Here is a 22,067-nt window from a genome sequence, read left to right as displayed (position 1 = left end):
TCTGAGGTCTGCAGGAGAGGAGACTGATGCTCTTAGGGTTCACCCCAGGCTTTGCACTGTGGGACAGGGAAGAAAAGTTTGAAGAAGCATTGGGCGCTGGTGGCTTGGCACATTTAGGACCTTGATATTTGATCCTTCAAATGTATGTGCTTTGGGGATAGAGACATGAATCAGTGGTTAAGAGGTCCTGAGTTCAATTCCCGCTAACCACATGGTGGCTCAGTACCATCTATAATGGGATCTGAGGCCCTCTTCTGGCATTGCCGATGGACAGGAAGGCAGAGCATCATACACTTGTTTTTGTTTTCAATGTCTGCGCCTTGATGTACATCAAGAACAGAGTGAGAACTCTGTTACTCTTCTGTCACACATCTTCACACCAGTCCTGAGCGCCGCTCCTATGAAGCTGGCCATGGTGTGACCATTGCCGCAGCTGCTGACCCCGAGGCTCCATGCTGAGGGACTGAACTAGGCACCAGAGGAATGCTGGTCCAAACCCTGGGCCCGCCATGCTCCTCACATTCAAGGACTTGCTAGGGTTGAGGATCTAGTGGGAGTCTGAGCTCTCACACCAAGCACAGATCACACTGAGTTAATTCCCAAGGTGAGCAACTTCTCAGAGGAAGAAGGGGGATCTCTGATTGGCTGGGCATGAGGAAGAGGATGGGACCAGCAGCTACCAGATTCTGAAGTGGTTCTGGGCCTGGAAGGGGGCATAAGATTCTGAGCCATCCTCCAGCAACCCCATTGTAGAGACAGCACTGGGGAGACTCAGGAGAACAGACTCCCTTGGGCTCTCAACCCTTTAGTGAGCAAAGACAATGGGGATCAGCCTTCCTGCCTAGGTCACATGGTGTGTCTACAGGCAGGCCATGGGGCTTGCGTGGGAGGCTGGGAGAGGTTTATTATAGCCTTGCTACAGGCTGGGCCAGAACACCTTAGATACTGAGGTGATAACACTCCTGTGGGCTTGCAGCTGGGTAGGCAGACATTCCAAAGCAGGGCTGGCGTGAGAGCTTGGAAGAATGGCAGCTGCAGCCTACAGCTGACCCTGGGACCAAGGGCAAAAGGGCTGAACGTGGGTCTCCATCTCCTCAGCCTGAGGCGAGAAGTTCTGTGGTCCGGGCCCTAGCCTGGTGGCCTATGATCTGGAGGACCTTGAACAAAATGATTTAGTTGGTCTGTTTGTTCAGCCATTCCCCGCTTCCCCGTGGCAACCAGGTGTTGAAGCACACACCCGTGATGTACTGTACCAGGAAGTGGAAACATTAGCAGTTTTCCATACTGATTACCTAGCAGTTGCTTTTAATAGCAGTACAGAAAGGTTCAACCCCTGCCCCACACTGAGTATCGCCTTCATGAACCTTCCCTGCTTCCGAATAGCAAAAACCTCAGGGGCTTACACAAGACCTGGGGCCCTTGTCATAGTGTGGTGTGAGTAAGCCTATTTGCTTCTCCGCCTAATCCCTTCTCTCCCAGGTTGATCTCTAGCTAAGTGACTTTAGAGAAAGGTAGTTCTCCCCCTGAACTACCAGAGATCCCGCTATAAATTGCCCCCACTGTGACCTGATCAACACAAAAACAGCATCCACCCACCCTTCTTCCCCTGCACACAACAGGTCCGGAACCCAGCTACTCTGAAGGTATAGACAGGAGGGTCCCAAGTTCATGACCAGCCTCAGGCTTCTTAGGGAGCGGTGCTGGCTAGGTCCTTGGAGAGAGCTGCCCTGGGCAGGGAGACACCCACAGGCAATGCTTGTCCTGCTGTTCTGACACCCCCACACAACCTCCTCCAGAGTTGCCTTCAGTGTCCCCATGCTCTTAGGCAGGCTGTGCAGAGTGGGTGCCTGGCCTTTGTGTCAAATAATGATAAAATAATGAACTCATTTCCTGGTGATCTGTCTTTCACACACACACACACACACACACACACACACACACATACACACATGCACATACACACACAAACACATACACATACACACACATACACACACATACACACACAAACACATACACACACATACATATACACACACAGACACACAGACACATACACACACATACACACACATACACATACACACACATATACACACAAACATACACATACACACACACATACACATACACACACATACACACACAGACACACACACAGACACATACACAGACATACACATACACACACACAAACACAAACACACATACACACATACACACACAAACACACACACAAACACACATATACACACAAACACAAACACACATACACACATACACACACAAACACAAACACACACATACACACACATATATACTCATACACACACACAAACACATACACACACACAGACACATACACACACACAAACACATACACACATACACACACAAACACACACACACAAACACACATACACACATACACACACAATACCCACACACAAACACATACACATACACACACACAAACACATACACATACACACACAAACACATACACACAAACACACACACATACACACACATACACACAGACACACACAGACACATACATACATATACACACATACACACAGACACACATACACACACACAGAGACACAGACACAAACACACACATACACACACACACATATATATATACATATATATACATATATATATATCAGAGAGGTAAATATAATAACTTGCCTGACACCCAACCTGTGCTAAGAACACAATCATCACAGTCATCAATACCTCGAACTGAACACCAGGGTCTCTCTGTGTCCCCAACTCCTGTGTTCCTAAATGAATGCTTCCCACTTAAACTCAGAGAGTTGCCTGCTTACCAAAACAAATGGGCCCTCTAGTCCCTGGACGCCCCTCCCCCAGCCTGTTCTCAGAAGAGGTCATGGCCATATGACCCAGGCTGGACAATAGCGTGTCTGTTGTTCTCCACTTTTAGACTCAGCCCAGGGAAGTGTCCCAGTGTGGCACCTCCGTCCTTCCTTCTTTCCAGCTGTCTCTTGGTGCGAAAGGAAGCCACCATGCAGACGAAGGCAGAACAGCAGCATTGCAGCCAGTCTGGAGCCCACCTGCCTAACTACCCTGGAATGTCACCGTGTGGGTGTCTCTTGGTGGCTGCGGCGAATGCTGTGGAAGCCAGGCTGCTGCTCTTTAAGATTCATCTATTTATAATTAATTATTTTATTTTATGTGCATTGGTGTTTTACTTGCCTGTATGTCTGTGTGTGGTTGTCAGATCTTGGCGTTACAGACAGTTGTGAGCCGTCATGTGGGTGCTGGGAATTGAACCCAGGTCCTCAGGAAGAGCTCTTAACCACTGGGCCATCTCTCCACCCACTCTTTATTTATTTTTCTGTATGTGGGAGTTTTGCCTGCATGTCTGTCTGTGTACTTCATGGGTGCCTGGTGCCAACAGATGGTACGGGGTCCTTTGGGGCTTGAGCTACAGGAATTAGAAACTGCCACGTGGGCACTGGGAATCTGACCTGATCCCTCCCCCTCTCCAACTCCATTCACTCAAGATACTTTAGGAAGCTTATTTTGTTCTTTGGAGATTCTTCAAGTCTTCAGAAAATCCGTCAAGTTAGCCCTGTGATCACGACTATTCACCTAGATTTGCCAGCTGTAGTGACTTTCGGCTACTTTGCGGATCCTTTATCCTCCACCCTTTCGACCCCCTAACACTAGGAAGGAGGGAAAACAGGACAGAGGGGAAAGGGAATGACAATCTCGTTAGACTACTTCCTGCTGATTAGAGGTGTCAAGTTCCTTGGGGCAAGTTTGATTTTCACCCTCGGGCTACCTAATTTCTTCTTTTTGTCTCTTCGCACACTACTACTTGACAAACTGTATCCCTCCAGGCAACCAGCCCCTTCTAGCAGGGGCTCTAGCATTTATATACCAACAGCCGCATAACGATCTGCAGGTAACAAAACCGGACCCTTGCTAGAGCACTCGGCAAATCATAGTCAGCTGCTGTGGAGAGTCTGAGGCAGCCCCGCCCCCCACAGCTGGGATCAAAACAAAAGCATTCTTCTATTATGTCTGTGTTTTTTAAAGAAAGCAAAATTCCAGGTCCTGGAACTCATATGTGGATCAAGCCGGCCTCAGACTTTCAGCAATCCTCCTGCCTCCCGTGTGCTAAGAGGACAGTGGTTCTCAACCTGTCTAATGGGGCAACCCTTTGATACAGTTCCTCACCTTGTGGTGACCCCGAACCATGAAATTACTTTGTTGCTACTTTGCCACTGCTGTGAATCATAATGTTAGCTATCTGAGATGAAGGATGTCTGACAGGCACCTCCCAAAGGGGGTCAGAACCGCTGTGCTAGGATTACAGGAAGAGTCAGCAGGCTGCACTGGACAGATGCATTTTGCCAAACTACTTGACAGTTAGCTACAGACATCACCATTTTATTGCTGTTGTTGTTGTTGTTGTTTTAAGCAGAAAGGCTGGCCTCAAATCCATGTGCCCCAGGCAGCAGCGTCTGGAATGATGGGATTTTCAGGCTGGGGCCACCACACCTGGCTTTATTTCAGAGACTGGGATTAGCAGTGTGTGTGTGCTCATGGCAGAGAACAACACTGTAGAATCAGTTCTCCTTCTGCCTGTGGGTCCTGGGACCAAACTCAAGTCATTAGGCATGGTGACAGGCCCCTTTACTGCTGAGCCGTTTCACTGGCTTTAAAGTGTACCGATATCTTAACAGGGTTTTGGGTTGGGTTTTTTCCAGTCCTGGGAATCAATCTTGTTACCTCCCCCCCATCCAGTGCTGGGGGAGGGGAGAGGGAAGGCAGTGCTGGAGATCAAACCCACAGTGGTCAAAAGCTGTACGGCTGAGCTACACCCCAGCCTGAATATTAGAAATTTTACCTACAGGATGGATGACTGCTTGAATGCACCCTTTAAGAGCAATTACAAGGGGCTGGGGATTTAGCTCAGTGGTAGAGTGCTTACCTAGGAAGCGCAAGGCCCTGGGTTCGGTCCCCAGCTCCGAAAAAAAGAACCAAAAAAAAAAAAAAAAAAAAAAAAAAAAAAAGAGCAATTACAAGAGCTGTAACAGTAGCTCAGTGCCAGAGAACCTACATAGCAAATGCAAAAGTACCAGGCCGGAGGCCGCAGCACGGAGCGTGTGGTCACTTGCCATCAGAACCGTAGTAAGAGACAGGACCTTTAAGAAGTGATTGAGGGGCTGGAGAGATGGCTCAGTGGTTAAGAGCACCCGACTGCTCTTCCAGAGGTCCTGAGTTCAATTCCCAGCAACCACATGGTGGCTCACAACCATCTGTAATGCCCTCTTCTGGTGTGTCTGAAGACAGCTATAGTGTACTTATATATAATAAATAAATAAATCTTTAAAAAAAAAAAAAAAAGAAGTGATTGAGCCCTGATGAAAGCACCCATTTTGCCTCTCTAGGCCCTTTCACCTTTCTTCAGGTGGAGACCTGCCAGTTCTTCACGGGGCTGCCTTGGACTCAGATTCACCAATCGGTTGGCACCTTGATCTTGAATGTGTAGCCTCCAGAACAGGGTGGAATTTGATTTCTTTTTTTTTTTTTAATTTTTTTTTAAGATTTATTTTATATATGACGAGGACACTGTCACTGTCTTCAGACACACCAGAAGAGGGCATCAGCTCCCATTACAGATGGTTGTGAGCCACCATGTGGTTGCTGGGATTTGAACTCAGGACCTCTGGAAGAGCAGTCAGTGCTCTTAACCGCTGAGCCAGCTCTCCAGCCCCTGGAACTTGACTTCTGTTTGCTAGAGGTTGCCTCTGTTGTAAATCAGTACACTGTGCCTTACTGAGCAACGCAGCTTACTCCGTCGTCCCCCATGGCCAGGTGTGGCCCATTTCCACTGATGCTTCGGCCTGAACGTCAACGTGTGCCGCCCTTCAAAGGTCCCAGCCAGCCCAGGTCTTCTGTCTCCCTGTCTCTGTCTCTACTTCTCTCTCATGCTCCCACTCCAAAACACCCTTTTGCTCTCCCCCCATTCTCCAATAAACCTCTCGCTTGGATCATCTTAGCTGCACGGCCCACCTTGGCCCCTAAATTCCATGGTAACTTTCCCAGCTTTACCCTAGGAGTCTGGACATGGGTATGCTGTTGTGGCAGCACCAGCCGGATGCAGGAACAAGCTAACACAAGTGGAACATCCTTCTGGGTTCGTTAGGGGGAGTTGAGGGGGGCGTTGTATTGGGCGATCTCTCTCCTAAATCAGAAAGAAAACTGGGAAACTGTGGTGGTTTGAATAAGAATGGCTCCCGTAGACTCATTCATATATTTGAACACTTAATCATCAGAGTAGCAGAACTTGGAGTGACTAGGAGGTGTGGCCTGGGGCTGGATGTAATGGGGATCCCATGCCCACATGAAATAAATAAATAAATCTAAAAAAAAAAAAAAAAAAAAAAAAAAGGGAGGGGTTGGGGATTTAGCTCAGTGGTAGAGGGCTTGCCTAGCGAGCGCAAGGCCCTGGGTTCGGTCCCCAGCTCCAGAAAAAAAAAAAAAAAAAGGAGGTGTGGCCTTGCTGGAGTGGGTGTGGCCTTGTTGGAGGAAGTGTGCCACTGGGAGTGGGCTTTGAGGTTTCAAAAGCCCAAGCTGGGCCTCGTTGTTTCATTCCCTTCCTGCTTGTGAAGACGCTGAACTCTCAGGTCCTTCCCCAGCACCGTGGCTGCCTGCACGCCACCATGCTTCCCATCAGGATGACACCGCACTGCACCTCTGAACAGCCCTAAGTAAATGTTTTCCCTTATAGGAGTTTCCGTCATCATGGTGGCTCGTCAGAGCAGTAGAAGACAGACTAAGACAGAAGCCTTAGCTAGGTATGGAGTGCCGGCCATTTTGGCCAGAGAATTATTTGGATTCTGTCACTGCTCTGCTTCCTGGGTCTGGCTGCTCTGGGGGGCAGGGTTCTGTTTTTGTACATCATTCCTTGCGTTCACATTCCATACATGGTTTCTTGGCAAACCATGGGCAAGGAGGTGGAAGGAGAGCTGGGTCCGTTTCCCAGTCCCCTGCGGGATCTACTCTTGTGAAGATCGTGAGAGATGGAGACCCACAGGGGCAAGTTCTGAGATTTGACCTCTCCCTATGAAGCCCCTAATCAGGGTGTGCTTGGAAACTTTTTTTTTATTTTTCTTTTCTTAACCCAGGGCCTTGTGCTTGCTAGGCAAGCGCTCTACCACTGAGCTAAATCCCCAACCCAGCTTGGAAGCTTTTATACAGAGGAAGGTTGGCTTCCTCAGTGTGGCAAGGGAAACTCAGGCCATCAGGTCTGCAGCAAAGGCCTTAACCCCATGGTCAAGAATGTCTGCTCCTTTTAGAGTCATTTAATGTATATGAGTGTTTTGCATATATATCCCACAAGTGTGCCTGGAATCCTAGAGATTGTCCTTGGAAGAGGGTTTGAGATCTCCCCTGGAACTGGAGTTATAGATGGTTATGAGCCACCATATAGGTGCTGAGAATTAAACACAGGTCCTCTGGAATGAAGCCAGTGCTCTTAACTGTTGTGGGTGAGTCTGATGCTGTCCGTAGTCTAATGCTAAATACTGGCTCTCAAGTAAATCCGAAGTTCACCCAGTGGCTTAAGGAAGACTTGCACCCTGGTTTATTAACTGGGCAAGAAAAGGCTAGAGGCCTGTGATTGGGCAGTGGAGAGAGAAAGGTGGGACTTGAGGGTTGAGTGAGGGGTTGTAGGGAGAGAGAAGGCAGAAGAAAGGAGATGGAGGGGGTTGGGGATTTAGCTCAGTGGTAGAGCGCTTGCCTAGAAAGCGCAAGGCCCTGGGTTCGGTCCCCAGCTCCGAAAAAAAAGAACCAAAAAAAAAAAAAAAAAAAAAGAAAGGAGATGGAGGTGGGGGAAGCCGCCACGGGAGGAGATGGACCCTAACCTCATGGCAAGGAGAAACAGCAAGTATCAAGGGACTTTTAGCTGGGGGATAAGTTAATAGAGCTCTGGACCTGCCCAATCTAGCTTTATGACTTGTGAATAAAATACCTGGATCGTGCGTCTTTTCTACCTCCACGTGCAAATTAGGGTTTGTTTGATTTTGGTTTTGATTTGTTCGTTGGCTTAGATAGGACTACGCTATGTCAACCTGGCTGGCCCAGAGCTTGCCATGTAGACCAGGCTGGCCTCAGACTCAGAGATCTGCCTGCCTCTGCCCCCTGAGTGCTGCAATCAAAAGTGTGCACCTCTGTTGGGATGGAAATCACGGCTCGTATCAGGACAAACCACACCAGGCCAACACGGTCCTACGTGGAGAGGTTTATTGGGATGGCAGAGACAAGGGGCAGGGGCAAGAGAGGGAGAAGAGAGAGGAAGAAAAGAGGAAGGGGGCAGCAGAGGTCTGCCTTTTATTTGAAATGTGATGTAACTGCTCCCAGGTGAAGATGGGAGCTGAACCAAAGGTATGCTGGGAATGTATAGCTGTTGCCATGGCAACAGATGTGTAGGTGACCGGGTGACATCACTGCTGGAGGCAAAAGCAGTTCCTGAGATCCACAACCTCCACGCCAGTCTTCAAAACTTTTATTTTTGGTTGTGAACCTTGCCTTGAACAACTGAGCCACCTCTCCAGCCTAAAATCACTCTGAACAGAAACTCTACTCACTGAACTCTAATATCCAATTCTAGTCTTTTCTCGCCAGTCCCACTAACATCTAATCCCCTATGGGAACTTCACGATTACCACATTTCTATACGGGAGGTTCCTTTTCCTGTTTTCACGACTTATCTACACTGGCTGGTGGCTACGCTGTGTTCCTTCTTACGACTGAATAGTGTTCGATTGTGTGTTTATTCTGTATTTTATGCATCCAGCCATTCATGGGTTAATTGGCTCTCTTGGGTTATTTGTGTGTGAACAGTGCTGCTGTGACCTTCTGTCCGTCCATCCGTCTGTCCGTGTGAGACTGTTTGCCCAAGTCCCTGCTTTTGAGGATTTTTTTCCCCACGGAATTGCTTGGTCATTAAACGACGCTATCTATTTTTAGCTCTCTGGGAGCTGTGAGCTCTTCCTCTGCAGCTGCTCTGTTCTCAGTCCTTTCATCTCGCCAGCATTCCTTCCTTCCTTCCTGGGTTTTCGCTTGTTTGTTTGTTTTTTAAAGACACTCTATCAACAAGCTACATCCGCAGACCCAGTTTTGTGCATTAAATTATGGGCTAGTCATGGTGGCTCCTGCGTCTAATTCCAGCCTGGAATTTAAGGCCAGCATGGGCTACATGATAAATTCTCAGTCAGCCTGGGCTACAAACGGAGACCCTGCAGGCTTCCCATTAGTCAGGAAGTGACGCCTAATGGGGCTCTGCTTTGCCCTTGGTGGCCTTTGCCCTCGATGGCCTTTTCCCATCTTTTTGTGAATTTATTGGGCTACCCTGGGCTATGTCGTGAGTTCCAGGCCAGTCTGAGCTACAGTTGGTCTCTGAAAGCAAAAACAAAAATCTTCAATAATTGGAAGAGGATTTCTGCAATCTGGTTGAGACCTCGAACTCACAGCAATTCTCCTGCCTCCGCCTCTAGCGTGTTGGAATTACAGGTGTGAGCCACCATGTCAGAACTGAAAAACATTACTTAAATTCATTTTTATTGGGGTTGGGGATTTAGCTCAGTGGTAGAACGCTTGCCTAGGAAGCGCAAGGCCCTGGGTTCGGTCCCCAGCTCCGAAAAAAAAGAACCAAAAAAAAATTAATTTTTATTTCATGTATATGAGTGTTTGCATGCATGTGCAAGCAGCATGTGTGTGTCCGGTGCCTGCACGCGTGTTACAGATGATGATAACACGTGTACATTGGGAGCTGAACCCAGATCCTCTGAAAGAACAGCAGTGTTCTTAACTGCTGAGCCATCTCTCCAGCCTGGAGAAAACATTATTTAGAGAGTCACCACAGGATAGACAGATAGAGGAGAGTTCTAACAAAGCTATTGTTACAGAGGCAGACAGAGCTTCTGGGAGGGGGGGGGGGGAGGCTAGTGAACCACACAGGAGCATACACCTACAGTAGCACTCACCTGATGCTGAAAGGGACAAGGTTAGTAGTAGTTACAGAACACAGAAAGAATGGGTAGTAGAGAGGGCCTCCGAGAGAGAGAGAGAGAGAGAGAGAGAGAGAGAGAGAGAGAGAGAGGAGAGGAGAGGAGAGAGTCACCTACAGCCCTCTCGAGCCAGAGAATAAAATCCCCTTTTCTCCTGAGGCAAGCCAGTCTGATTGAAGTCTTTTACCAGCTGAGAGTCGAGAATCCCAGCATAACAGACCCTGTAGAAATTGCCTACAGAGACAACGCTCTCTTGCTTCCAATGAGGATGTTAAAATAGGAGTGAATCATGACGAAAGCCCTGTGCATACGGACCTGGTCCTCCCTGAGCAGCAAACCTGCAGTTTTCTAGGAATCTCAAAAAGGAAGAAAGGAAAAGAAAAGAAAGAGAAGAAAATCCCATTTACAGTAAGAGACGTGTTCCAGCTCCCCTGTGCAACCCTTGTGGCCCATGGCTTTATCTTATCAGATTGCAACCTTGTCCAAGGTATCCTGTAATCTTCCTTATCAAAAAGAAGATAGAGAGAGAAGGGAGACTCCACAGCAGCCCTTTGGGATGTAACCTAGAGCCTCCTCTCCTGTCTGGAACCAGACAACCCTCGTCCTCGAGTCTGGGATGTGTAGCTCTCACAGAAGCCAGGCAAAAGCCAATAATGTGGGGCCTCCGCTCTGGAAAAATCCCCTGGCACGGAAGGTCCAAATGGGGCCACCTGCTTGGAAAGGCGGACAGGGAAGTATAGCATTTGCTGGCCTGGAGCTGAAGCAGGGATTCCTCACATCAAAGTAGCTAAGAGTCACACCCTGGGCAGCTGCACAGACGCTACAATGGGGAAAAAGCCTTAGCACAGCTGGGAGAGCGGCTGGCCCAGGGTCTGCAGGACCCTCCAGGGTGACCTGACTCTTGCTCCAGCTGCTGGAGGGCTGAACGTCCTGGAGGGACATCTGCTCACACTGAACCTGAGAGTTAGAGGCTAAAACAAATTCAAATGAACAGCTCTGCTTAGGCAGGCTGATGGGCACGCGTCCCCATGACTCAGACCCAACTCCACTACTGTCTTGCAGACCTGACGACCAGAGGGCCTCAGGGCCTTAGATGAAGTCTCCTACTGTTCCTGCCTGCTTTCTTTCTTTCCTTTCAGCATTGTGGTTCTTTTTTTTTTTTTTTTTTTTTTAACACATGATCTCCAACCCAGGCTAGCTACAAACTTGCTATGTAGTCCAGGCTCTAAATGCTTTTATTTTTATTTCTGTGTGTGTGTGTGTGTGTGTGTGTGTGTGTGTGTGTGTGTGTGTGTGTCTGAGTGTGGCTTTGTGTCCAAGAATGTGTGCTTATGTGTGTACTCAGAAGGCAGAAGAGAGGGTGTCAGATCCCCTAGAGTTATAGAGCTACAGGGGATGCAAGTCACCAGACAAAAATGCTGGGAATAAAACTCTGGTCCTCTGGGAGAAGGGCAAGTGCTCCCTAACCACTGACCCACCTCTCCAGACTCTTACTTATATAATAGTTGAAAAGCCATAGTTGAGACTGGGGATAGTCCACAGGCTACCCTTGATCTGCAGGTCTCTGTGTCCACAGTGCTGGGATCATAGGCATGTGTTACTGTGGTTGCTCTGCTGGCTTTGTGTCACCCGGCTGGACTGCAAGGCCTGTGTAGCACCCTCTCCAACAGCTGCAGATCCTCTCCTGCCACAGAGATCCTTAGCCTGTCCCTCTGCTTCTACTTCATAGTCTCATCGAGGTAGTGTCCCCTCTGGTCTCTGGGTCTCTGCCCACACAGGCAGAGGCACCATTTGCTTGGGAGCCTCCGCCTGGAATGGTGCCTGGCCACAGGACACAAGGGACTTGCATGTGTGCTTGTGGAGAATATGTTCAGCTGTACTTCCTGTCAGTGTGTCCCTCACGCCAGGCTCGGCCCCCTGTCTGTGGCAGAAATTGAGCTTTATTTTACAGAAGTAAAGCTCTGGGCCGGTGTGATGGCTCGGTGGGTGAAGGAGCTTGCGGCCAAGCCAGAAAACCTGAGGCTCACCCGCGAGGTAGGAGAGAACTGACTCCTCCTACAAGTTGTCCTTTGACCTCCACATGTGCACCATGCCATGTGCGTGCGCCAATCCCCATAAGTAAATGCAATTTTTAAAAATGTGTTGGTGTCCTGCCTGCATATCTGTCTACCCCTCACATGCATGCAGTGCCCAAAGAGACAGAAAAAAGGGAGTCAGACTGGAGAGTAGCCATGTGGGTGCTTGGACTCAAGCAAACCTGGGTCCTCTGGAAGAGCAACCAGTGGGTTTTTTTTTAAGATTTATAAAGGATTTATTCATTTATTTATTTATATGAGTACACTGTAGCTGTCTTCAGACACACATCAGACCTCATTACAGATGGTTGTGAGCCACCATGTAGTTGCTGGGATTTGAACTCAGGACCTCTGGAAGAACAGTCAGTGCTCTTAACCACTGAGCCGTCTCTCCAGGCCTGCAACCAGTGCTCCTAATCCCTGAGTCGTTATTCCAATGCAGTAAGTAAATCGTTTTGAAAAGAAACTAAAGTTTTATACAAAGACAAAGACTGTCTCTCTCCTCTTTTTCCTCTTCCTCCTCCTCCTCTCCCTCCTCTTCCTCTTCTTTTGAGACAGGCTCTTATGTAGCCTAAGCTAGCCCTGAACTCACTCTGTAGCTAAGGGTGACCTTGAATTCTGACTCTCCTGCCTCCACTCTGGAGTACTTCGATTGTAGTGTACACCAGCACGTCTGGTGTGTGAGGCGGTGGGAGCTGGACCCAGGGCTCCGTGCGTATTAGGCTCCACTGACTACAGCAGTCTCACGGGGGTTACTGGCCTGTTGCTATCGGCAACATTCTTGCTTCTCCTCTCCATACTTAGACTGTTTGGTTGGGACTGGAGACAGGGTGATCCTTGGATAGTCCCGACTTTCCATGTAACCCTGTGTTTTAGATGAGTGAAACGCATTTGTGGTCATAGACCATCGGCTCACTTGGAGCCCCTCCAGCCACCATCTTCTTTGAATTTATCCTGGGACTGCCTTCAGTTAAGAGCTGGGGGTCCTTTCTGTGTCATCAGGATGGGCACTGGGTCTCCTGGCCCACCTCCCAGAAAGTCTGCATGAGCTGCTCTTCCACAGGTTTCTTGTCCACATTGTCCACACTGCCACTGTTCATGGGCACTGTTAATCAGGGCACCTGTCCTTTTCCCATGGCCTGGGCATTACAGGCCAAGAGCCAAGCAAGACTGTGATAAGGCGCTTGGCCCCCACTTGCATCCAAGGTCTCTGGATAACAGGGAGGAGAGCTCTCGGACCTTCCTGGTTGGACAGGGTCATGGGGATTGGGCAGGGCTTGAGGACCCTAGGGGACATAAAAAGAGCCTCAGGGTAGGCAAGCTTCACTCACTCCCTTGACCAGCACCATGGCATTCCTTTGGCTCCTGTCCTGCTTTGCCCTTGTGGGGGCCACCTTTGGTAAGTGCTGGGGCTCAGCTGACCCAGCCAGGCACCATCAGAGGGGAAGAGGGCAGAGGGGTTATCCTGAACTAGCTGATCCCCTGCCCTTCCTGTTTGAATATCATCTAAGGACCAGTACCCTGAAGCCTCAGGGAGGACAGGGTCCTCCTGGGACTTTCTGGGCTTATGCCCTGCTTCAGGAGCAAAAAGACCTGCCTGGGTCCAGCTGTGGTCTGTAGATCCAGATGTAGATGAGGTAGGGGTAGCCCAGCAGGAGCTGGCTGGCAGATGCTAAGGATTTCGCTTTCTTTCTGTTGCTTGCTTTTATGTTTTATTGTTTGAGACAGGATCGCACTCTGTAGCCCAGGTTAGCCCAGAGTTTATTGTGTACCCCAGGCAGGTTCAGACTTAGAGCAAGCCTCTTGCCGAGGCCTCCTGAGTGGGTTAAAGACTCACACTACCACCTCCAGTTTACTATTTTGCTTTCCATTTATATAAAGATGAAAGACAAAAGGGGCTGGAGAGATGGCTCAGTGGTTAAGAGCAATGACTGCTCTTCCAGAGGTCCTGAGTTCAAATCCCAGCAACCACATGGTGGCCCACAACCATCTGTAATGGGATCTGATGCTCTCTTCTGGTGTGTCTGAAGACAGCTAAAGTATACTCATATCTAATAAGTAAATAAATCTTTTTAAAGGGTGGGGGAGATTATCTAGAGGTTGGGTACACGCCTGTAGTCCTAGCGTTTGGGAAACAGTTGCTTCTTGCAGAGATGGGGTCTCTTGCAGTGCATCCTGGTCCTCCTGCCTCTGTCTCCCCTACGCTAGGATTGCAGGCCTGTGTCCCCCATAGGCATCCCTTGTCCCACTGCCATTTTTCTTTTATTGTTGTTGCTGGCTTTATCCTGAAACACCGTCTTACCCAGTTGCTCAACCTGCAACTCCTGGGCTCAAGCCATTCTCCTGCTTCAGCCTTCAGAACATCTGTGACTGCAGGCATTTGCTGCTAATCGAGCTAACCCAAATTCGAATGAGCTCCCTCCCTTGTCCTGTTGAGTCATCTCTCTTTAGGCTCACACAAATACACTGCATATTTATACGTCCATAAGCAAAGAGCCTTAAAATTACATGCACAGTAGTCGTCTGTGTCAGCTTTACAATATGCTCTTTTTCCACTCATAAAGTGGGAGATCCAGCCACGTCGCCATGGAAACCCAGCTCACTCACTTAAACACACTCCGCTGTGAGAACACGTCACTCCCGTTTCTCATTTTGTGGCTGGTATAAAAATAGTTGCTTGTGACTTTACGAGGTATTTCAGTCATCAGTGGAGAATCTTGTCCGTTTCCTAGTCTCTGTGCTCAAGAGAGGCAGGTGCTAAGCCCTTGAGCCGGTCAGAGGACTTCCAAAGGAGAGAGGCTGGTCGCAGGGGCCACTGGACAACCAAACTGTGAACGTCCGTCAGCCAGTGTAGCAAGCGTGTCCTGGCATGTCCGAGACGCCTGACCACTCCTGCTGCTCTCTCTCTCTTCTGTGATGTGTTTTTTCACGGCGTAGATTTAAGGTCCCCCTTCTCTTCCTCTTCTCTTTCTTTTCTGTCTATCTTTTTTAAATTGAGACAGGGCCTCACTATGTAGCCCTTTCTGGCCTGGAACTCTCTATGTAAATCAGGCTGGCCTTAAACTCAGAGATCTCTCCGCCCGTCTCCTGAGTGTTGAGGGCAAAGAAGTACACCAACACACGTGGAACAAAGTCTAATTTTTTTTTTAATTAAGGAACAAAGCTAGGCGGTAGTGATGTCCCCCCACCCCCACCCCTTTTAATCCCAGCACTGGGGAGGCAGAGGCAGGGGATCTTAGAGTTTGAAGCCAGCCTGGTCTCCAGAGTGAGATCCAGGACAGCCAGGGCTACACAGAGAAACCCTGTCTAGCTACCGAAATAGGCAAGTGCCACAGAAATGGCCAGCCTGGAGGTTGAACCAGACAGCCTGTTGGTCCAGTTCGTTTTCTGCTCCTTCTCCTGTGACACACCTGGATGGGGGCAGCTGTGCCTCTCTTCATCCCTGGAAAGATAACCAGGGTCAGCAGGCTCCGTGTGAGAGACCCCTGAGCCAAGAGGTTTAAGGGGAGCCAGATGTTTCCAGGGGAGGTGGTGTGGTCTCAGTGGGGTCCGGAGTCGGCTGAAGCGTTCTACAACATGGCTACTATTCCCTTCCCAGGCTGTGGAGTCCCTACCATCCAACCCGTGCTGACTGGCCTGTCCAGGATCGTCAACGGAGAGGATGCTATTCCCGGCTCCTGGCCCTGGCAGGTGTCTCTGCAGGTGAGAGGAGGATTCTGGGAACATGAGTGCCTGTACTGGTGGTGCTGTCAAGGTGGGACCCGCTAACCTTCCTTTTCGTCCTCCCCAGGATAAAACTGGCTTCCATTTCTGCGGGGGCTCCCTCATCAGCGAGGACTGGGTGGTCACTGCTGCCCACTGCGGGGTCAAGTGAGTCCCAGACTGTGTTGGGGTTCTGCTTCCAGCTTTATTCGGGGATGGGGAAGGGAGCAGACTCATTCCTCATCTTCACCCCTGTGTGTCTCAATACCTAGGACCTCCGACGTGGTGGTAGCTGGAGAGTTTGACCAGGGCTCCGACGAAGAGAACATCCAGGTCCTGAAGATCGCACAGGTACACAGGCTGCTGGATGGGGGAGGGGCTCAGCCCACAAGCTGGGGGAGCAAGCCCAGGAAGGAGACGCCCCTGGCGCCTTAAAGGACAGGAGCACCGTAGAGCTGGGACTGGTCTGAGAAGTCTCTTTCTGGGTCTGTTCTGATGAGGCCAAAAGGAATGGACAGTGTGTCCCCTGGGACTTGGCAGAGCCCAGGTCCCCCCCAAGCCTTAGTTGAGCTTCTTGTCCCCACAGGTCTTTAAGAACCCCAAGTTCAATATGTTCACTGTGCGCAATGACATCACTCTGCTGAAGCTGGCCACTCCTGCCCAGTTCTCTGAGACTGTGTCTGCCGTGTGTCTACCCAACGTCGATGATGACTTCCCTCCTGGCACTGTGTGCGCCACCACTGGCTGGGGCAAGACCAAATACAATGGTGAGTGTGGCCTTGCTCCAGTGGGAGCTGTTCTTGGGTCAGACTGCCCAGGTGGCAGTGACCCCCCACTGTTTGTCTGTCTTTCTGTCTCCCTTCTTTTTTAAAATTTATTTATTTATTTATTTATTTATCATATATAAGTACATTGTAGCTCTCTTATGACACACCAGAAGAGGGCATCAGATCCCATAACAGATGGTTGTGAGTCACCATGTGGTTGGTGGGATTTGAACTCAGGACCTCTGGAAGAGCAGTCAGTGCTCTTAACTGATGAGCCATCTCTCCAGCCCCATCTTTCCATTTCTTTTTTTTTTCTATTCTTTTTTTTTTTTTTTTTTTCGGAGCTGGGGACCGAACCCAGGGCCTTGTGCTTGCTACTGAGCCAAATCCCCAACCCCATCTTTCCATTTCTTAATTGAAATCTGTTCATTAAAGCTAAGCAGAGTGGCACACCTTAATCCCCAGTACTTGGGAGGCAAAAGCAGGCAGAGCCCATGAGTTCCAGGCCAGCCAGAGCTACATAATAACACACCGTCCTAAATTTTTTTATTTTTTATTTTAATTTATCAAATTAACAATTATTATGTGTCAATTAAGACAAATTTAAAACTCATCCAACACAAACAAAGGGTTGCTGATAAAATGGGGCCTAAAGGAATCCCTCTGCTCAGCAGGAGGAATTCTCTCTGAGTCCCATAATGGGTCTCTTAAGACTCCAGGCTCCCAGGGTGGGAGCCATGCTCTCTTGAAAGAAATCTTACACACCCACTACCCATGGCCTCAAGGTCCAGGCCCCGCCTGTGGTAGAATCTGACAGAGGCTCTCCTGCCTGAAAGGACCCATGGTGATATCCAGTAGACTGGGAGGCCTAGGGAGCCTGACTCCATTCCCTGTATCCCTGCAGCCCTCAAGACCCCTGAGAAGCTGCAGCAGGCCGCCCTGCCCATCGTGTCCGAGGCTGACTGCAAGAAGTCCTGGGGTTCCAAGATCACCGATGTGATGATCTGCGCAGGCGCTAGCGGCGTCTCTTCCTGCATGGTACAGCCTCCCACTCCCGACCCACTCATAGACTGCGTAACCTGGTCAGGCTAGCGGGGAGCACAGAGCCCGGAAGAGGATGGGCTAAGGCTAAGAGACACTCCTAGGAGGCACCTCTGCCCAGACTGGCGCTGTACTGCGCATACGGAACCCACTCTTGTCCCCAGCCCTGTGAGCTGTGTGTGTCTCTTCCTCACAGAGGGAAGATATGGGTGTAGGTCCCCTCTAGGAGTACAGGAGCACAGCTGGGGCTGTCAGTGAACCCCAAGGAACTGCCCTACACTTTGCCTCGCACCTCACCAGGTGCAGGTACCCTTGACAGGCTCGAAGACAAGTCCTTTACCTTTCTCTGCAGGGTGACTCCGGTGGCCCCCTCGTCTGCCAGAAAGATGGAGTCTGGACCCTGGCAGGCATTGTGTCCTGGGGCAGTGGCGTCTGTTCCACTTCCACTCCTGCTGTGTATTCCCGAGTCACAGCCCTCATGCCCTGGGTTCAGCAGATCTTGGAAGCCAACTGAGTCCGTGGTTCTTGCCAACCCCCCTCTGAGCATCTACAATAAAAATCATCTAATTAGAACACTGACTCTCTCTGTGTCTTTGTGGTCCAGGGGACATGAGACTGAATTATCTCTGGCATCTATCAAGGGGACAGGTTACTACTGGCCTCTCTCTAAGCTGCTTATACCCTGATGGCCCTTCTTTCTGCCTCCCCACTTCTTAGAACTCCACCCTAGGTCAGAACTCAGGCTACTTCTATTAGAACCAGCTAGACCCTGCTAGCACTCTGTGGAGGGCCGTAGTCCTTGGTCAGACTGTATCGTCCACAGCCCCGAAGGGTCAGTCATCTCACAGTGGTGAGCCTTGTATTGGAGACACACTTGTGTATCTTTAGGCTCCCGCTCCCCATATCCAAACAGCACCCTTCCGCTTCAGACGGAACTCTGTTCCAGACTTGCGGTGAGCTCCTCCTTGCAGCTCTGGATGTTAAACCACCACCTGTGGCTTCCACACTCGCACCTCTCCCTGTCTCCTGATTTTCTGCCCTTGGGGAGTTTAGAGGCCGGATTACCCCAGCGTCATTCTCTCTGCCAGGTTGAAGATGGAATGGCTCCCCCTCCTGTCAGGGCTTCTTCCTGTGAGGGTACCTGACCTCAGCGGCAATGCTCAATGCTACTTAGTGGAGAATAGCAGAGTTATCTCGCTCTTAACGTTTCTCGTGTATTCTTTAGGAGAATGCCCCCTCCTGCCACTGTCTGTCACATAAAGTCCTAGTGCTGTTGTTCACACAGAACACACTGGGTCAATGTTTATTCCATTATCGGTTTTAGACATTTTTTTTCCTTTACTGATTAGAAAAAGTTATCACAGTCATTTAGTGTGCATGGGCACACGTGGGTGGGCATGTGAAGGTTAGAGCTGGTTTTCTCCTTTCAATCTATCTATCTATCTATCTATCTATCATCTATCATTATACTGGTTAAACTGTACCACAGTTAAATCTGCATATCTTCTAGTTTTTACCTGACGGCTTGCTTTCTATCTATCTACCTATGCTGAGAATTGAACGTAAGGCCTGCCTGCAGGTAAGCACTTGTTTTATGTTTTGCTTTTGTTTGCTTGTTTGTTTTGTTTTGTTTTGCTTTTTTTTTTAAAGATTTATTTATTTATTATATATAAGTACACTGTAGCTGTCTTCAGATACACCAGAAGAGGGCATCAGATCTCTTTACAGATGGTTGTGAGCCACCATGTGGTTGCTGGGAATTGAACTCATGACCTCTGGAAGAGCAGTCGGGTGCTCTTAACCGCTGAGCCATCTCTCCAGCCCTTGTTTTGCTTTTGAAGACCCGTTCTCTTTCACTGTGTAGTTCCTGCTGGCTGGGAATTAACTATGTAGATCAGCCTAGACTCAAACTAAAAGAACTCCACCTGCCTCCGCCTCTGGGAATGCTGGATCAAAAGCATGTGCCACAGCATCAGGACTCCTTGCTTCATTTAAAAGAGGGGGTTTTGTGTTTTCCTTGGGTGCTTTCTAGACTCTGCTTGGCTTGCCCCTGTTGATGTTCGGTTCTGTTTATTTGCTGCCCCAGGGTCAGAACCTGGGGCTTTTGACTCTCAGGTCAGAAGCCTCCATGGCGGTGAGGGATGGCCGGTGCTGTTTTTAATCTCTGTCACAACTGATGTGGGAAACAAACACTCTGAAGATTTGTTCTTGTTTTAATTCCTCCTAAGTCATTCTTTTATTTAGTTAGTTAGGGTTTTCATTCGTTTTTTGTTTTTGAGACAGGGTTTCTCTGTGTCACCCTGGCGTCCTGAACTAGCTCGGTAGACCAGAGACCCGCCTGCCTCTGCCTTCCGAGTGCCAGGGTTAAAGGCTTGCACCACTGCCCTGCTCTTTTATGAGATTTTTGTATTATAAAGACTTGAATAAACACATGGAGGAGGGGCTGGAGACATGATTTCAGAGCGATTAAGTGCACTGGCTGCTCTTCCAGAGGACCCGGGTTTAATTCCAGCACCCACACGGCAGCCCACAACTGTCTGTGACTTCTGTTCCAGGGGTTCCAACACTCTCTCTCACACAGATATACATGTAGCTAAAACACCAATGTACATAAAAATTAAAAAAAAATAAACCAGGGAGTAATATATTTTTATTTTTAAAGCTATAACCTGTCAAATTTGAATACACCAAAAACAAACAAACAAACAAACAAACAAACAAATATATAAAATGTTTGTAAGCAGTCAGGTGGGTGCTAGGAATTAAACCCAGGTCTTCTAAAAGAATAGCCCATGATCTTGGCCACTGGGTCATCTTTCTAGTCCTTTCTCTTCTTTCTTGAAACAGATTTTCATGTGGCCCAGGCTGGTCTCAAAACTCCATATGTGACTGAGGATGTCCTGTCAACTTCTGATCCTCCTGCCTCCACCTCCCCAGGGCTTTGATCTCAGGCGTGAGCTATACCACACCTGGCTCCGGATAGGATCTCTCTGAGGTGATGATGGTAAACCACGTCACCAACCTTCTTTTTTTTTTTTTTTTAAGGTTTATTTATTTATTATATATAAGTACACTGTAGCTGTCTTCAGACACACCAGAAGAGGGCATCGGATCTCTTTACAGATGGTTGTGAGCCACCATGTTGTTGCTGGGAATTGAACTCATGACCTCTGGAAGAGCAGTCGGTGCTCTTTTTTTTTTTGTTTTTCTTTTTTTCGGAGCTGGGGACCGAACCCAGGGCCTTGCACTCTACCACTGAGCTAAATCCACAAGCCTCAGTCGGGTGCTCTTAACCAACCGCTGAGCCATCTCTCCAGCCCGGCACCAACCTTAAGGAAGCAAGTTTTTTTTTTTTTTTTCCCCCCCCGGAGCTGGGGACCGAACCCAAGCGCTCTACCACTGAGCTAAATCCCCAACCCCAGGAAGCAAGTTCTTACAAAAGCTCTCTCCTCCTAGTCTCACTTGTCTGAGTGCCTTGGTCATGATGTTGGATTTTATCTCAGGCCCTTTCTGCATCAACTGAGAAGATGGTCATGTGACTCTCTTCCTTCTAATGACATGATACAGTACACAGATGATTTTCTCATGTCAAATCACCCTCTGCACATTTGGGACCAATCCTGCTTGGTCATGGCGTATCATCCTTTTAATATGTCACTGGGTTCACTCAGGTCGTGGTTTGCAGAAGATTTGCTTTCCTCTATGTTTATGAGGAGCGTTTGGTCTGTAACTGCCTCTTCTTGTGGTGTAATATTGCTTTCCCCAGTTCACTCGTGAATGCCCAGTTTATGGGATGGTGCAGACTAATCCTCACATCCTACCAGCTGAGCTTCACCTCTGGACGATGTTATGTGGAGTGTGTGTGTGTGTGTGCGCAAGTGCGCGTGCGCCCATGCATGCTCCTTCTATGCCGACTATAGAGGACAAAGGAAACTTTCTGGTGTCGTTCTCTGACACTCTCCACCTTAATTTGTTTGAGACAGGACCTTCTCTCTGTGAATTAAACTTTGTGTTTCAGAGAGCTTGGCGGGCCAGCTAGCTCGTGGGAGCCCCCTGTCCCCTAAAGCTGGGATTACAGGCATGTACGGCCATACCTGACTTTTAATTGGGTCCTGAGAATTTTAACTCCTGTCGTCTTGTTTTCCCAGTGAGCCCTGTTAGCGCCGCACAATCTTCCCCCTCTTGCTCCGGTGCACTTTTCAGAGAGAGCAGGGTGCACAACTCAGGAATGTGCAGTTTGACGGGGGTTCCTAATACGAGCACGCATTTATGCTGCTACCAGGAGCCCCAGAGCCTCCCCGTCTGTTAGCGGACTCCTGCCAACCTGTGGCAGCTACCACACTGACTTTCACACCGCAGCTCCATTCCTGCAGCCTGATGTGGCACCCAGTGAAGCATGATTTAGAAAGCAGCGAGGAGCATTCGCC

General features: G+C 49.1%; 1 protein-coding gene across 2 annotated transcripts; it reads left to right on the top strand.

Annotated features, from left to right (window-relative positions):
* Positions 1-13,454: 13,454 nt before the first annotated feature.
* Positions 13,455-18,213, top strand: Ctrb1 (chymotrypsinogen B1). 2 transcript variants are annotated; one of them, NM_012536.2, is made up of 7 exons: positions 13,455-13,529; positions 15,729-15,832; positions 15,921-16,000; positions 16,105-16,183; positions 16,419-16,599; positions 17,504-17,637; positions 17,993-18,213. In NM_012536.2, exons 1-7 carry the CDS (start codon positions 13,478-13,480, stop codon positions 18,152-18,154), a joined length of 792 nt encoding a protein of 263 aa, NP_036668.2. In that variant the 5' UTR covers positions 13,455-13,477; the 3' UTR covers positions 18,155-18,213. The 2 variants fall into 2 exon arrangements, with proteins under 2 accessions (NP_036668.2, XP_038953395.1); XM_039097467.2 differs by lacking the exon at positions 13,455-13,529 and adding an exon at positions 14,830-15,074.
* The last annotated feature ends 3,854 nt before the right edge of the window (positions 18,214-22,067 follow it).

Source organism: Rattus norvegicus, chromosome 19, assembly GCF_036323735.1.
Source record: "Rattus norvegicus strain BN/NHsdMcwi chromosome 19, GRCr8, whole genome shotgun sequence".
In the NCBI taxonomy this organism is placed as follows: domain Eukaryota; kingdom Metazoa; phylum Chordata; class Mammalia; order Rodentia; family Muridae; genus Rattus; species Rattus norvegicus.
Note: the sequence above shows the minus strand (reverse complement) of the source record. Positions and strands in the feature narration are given on the sequence as shown.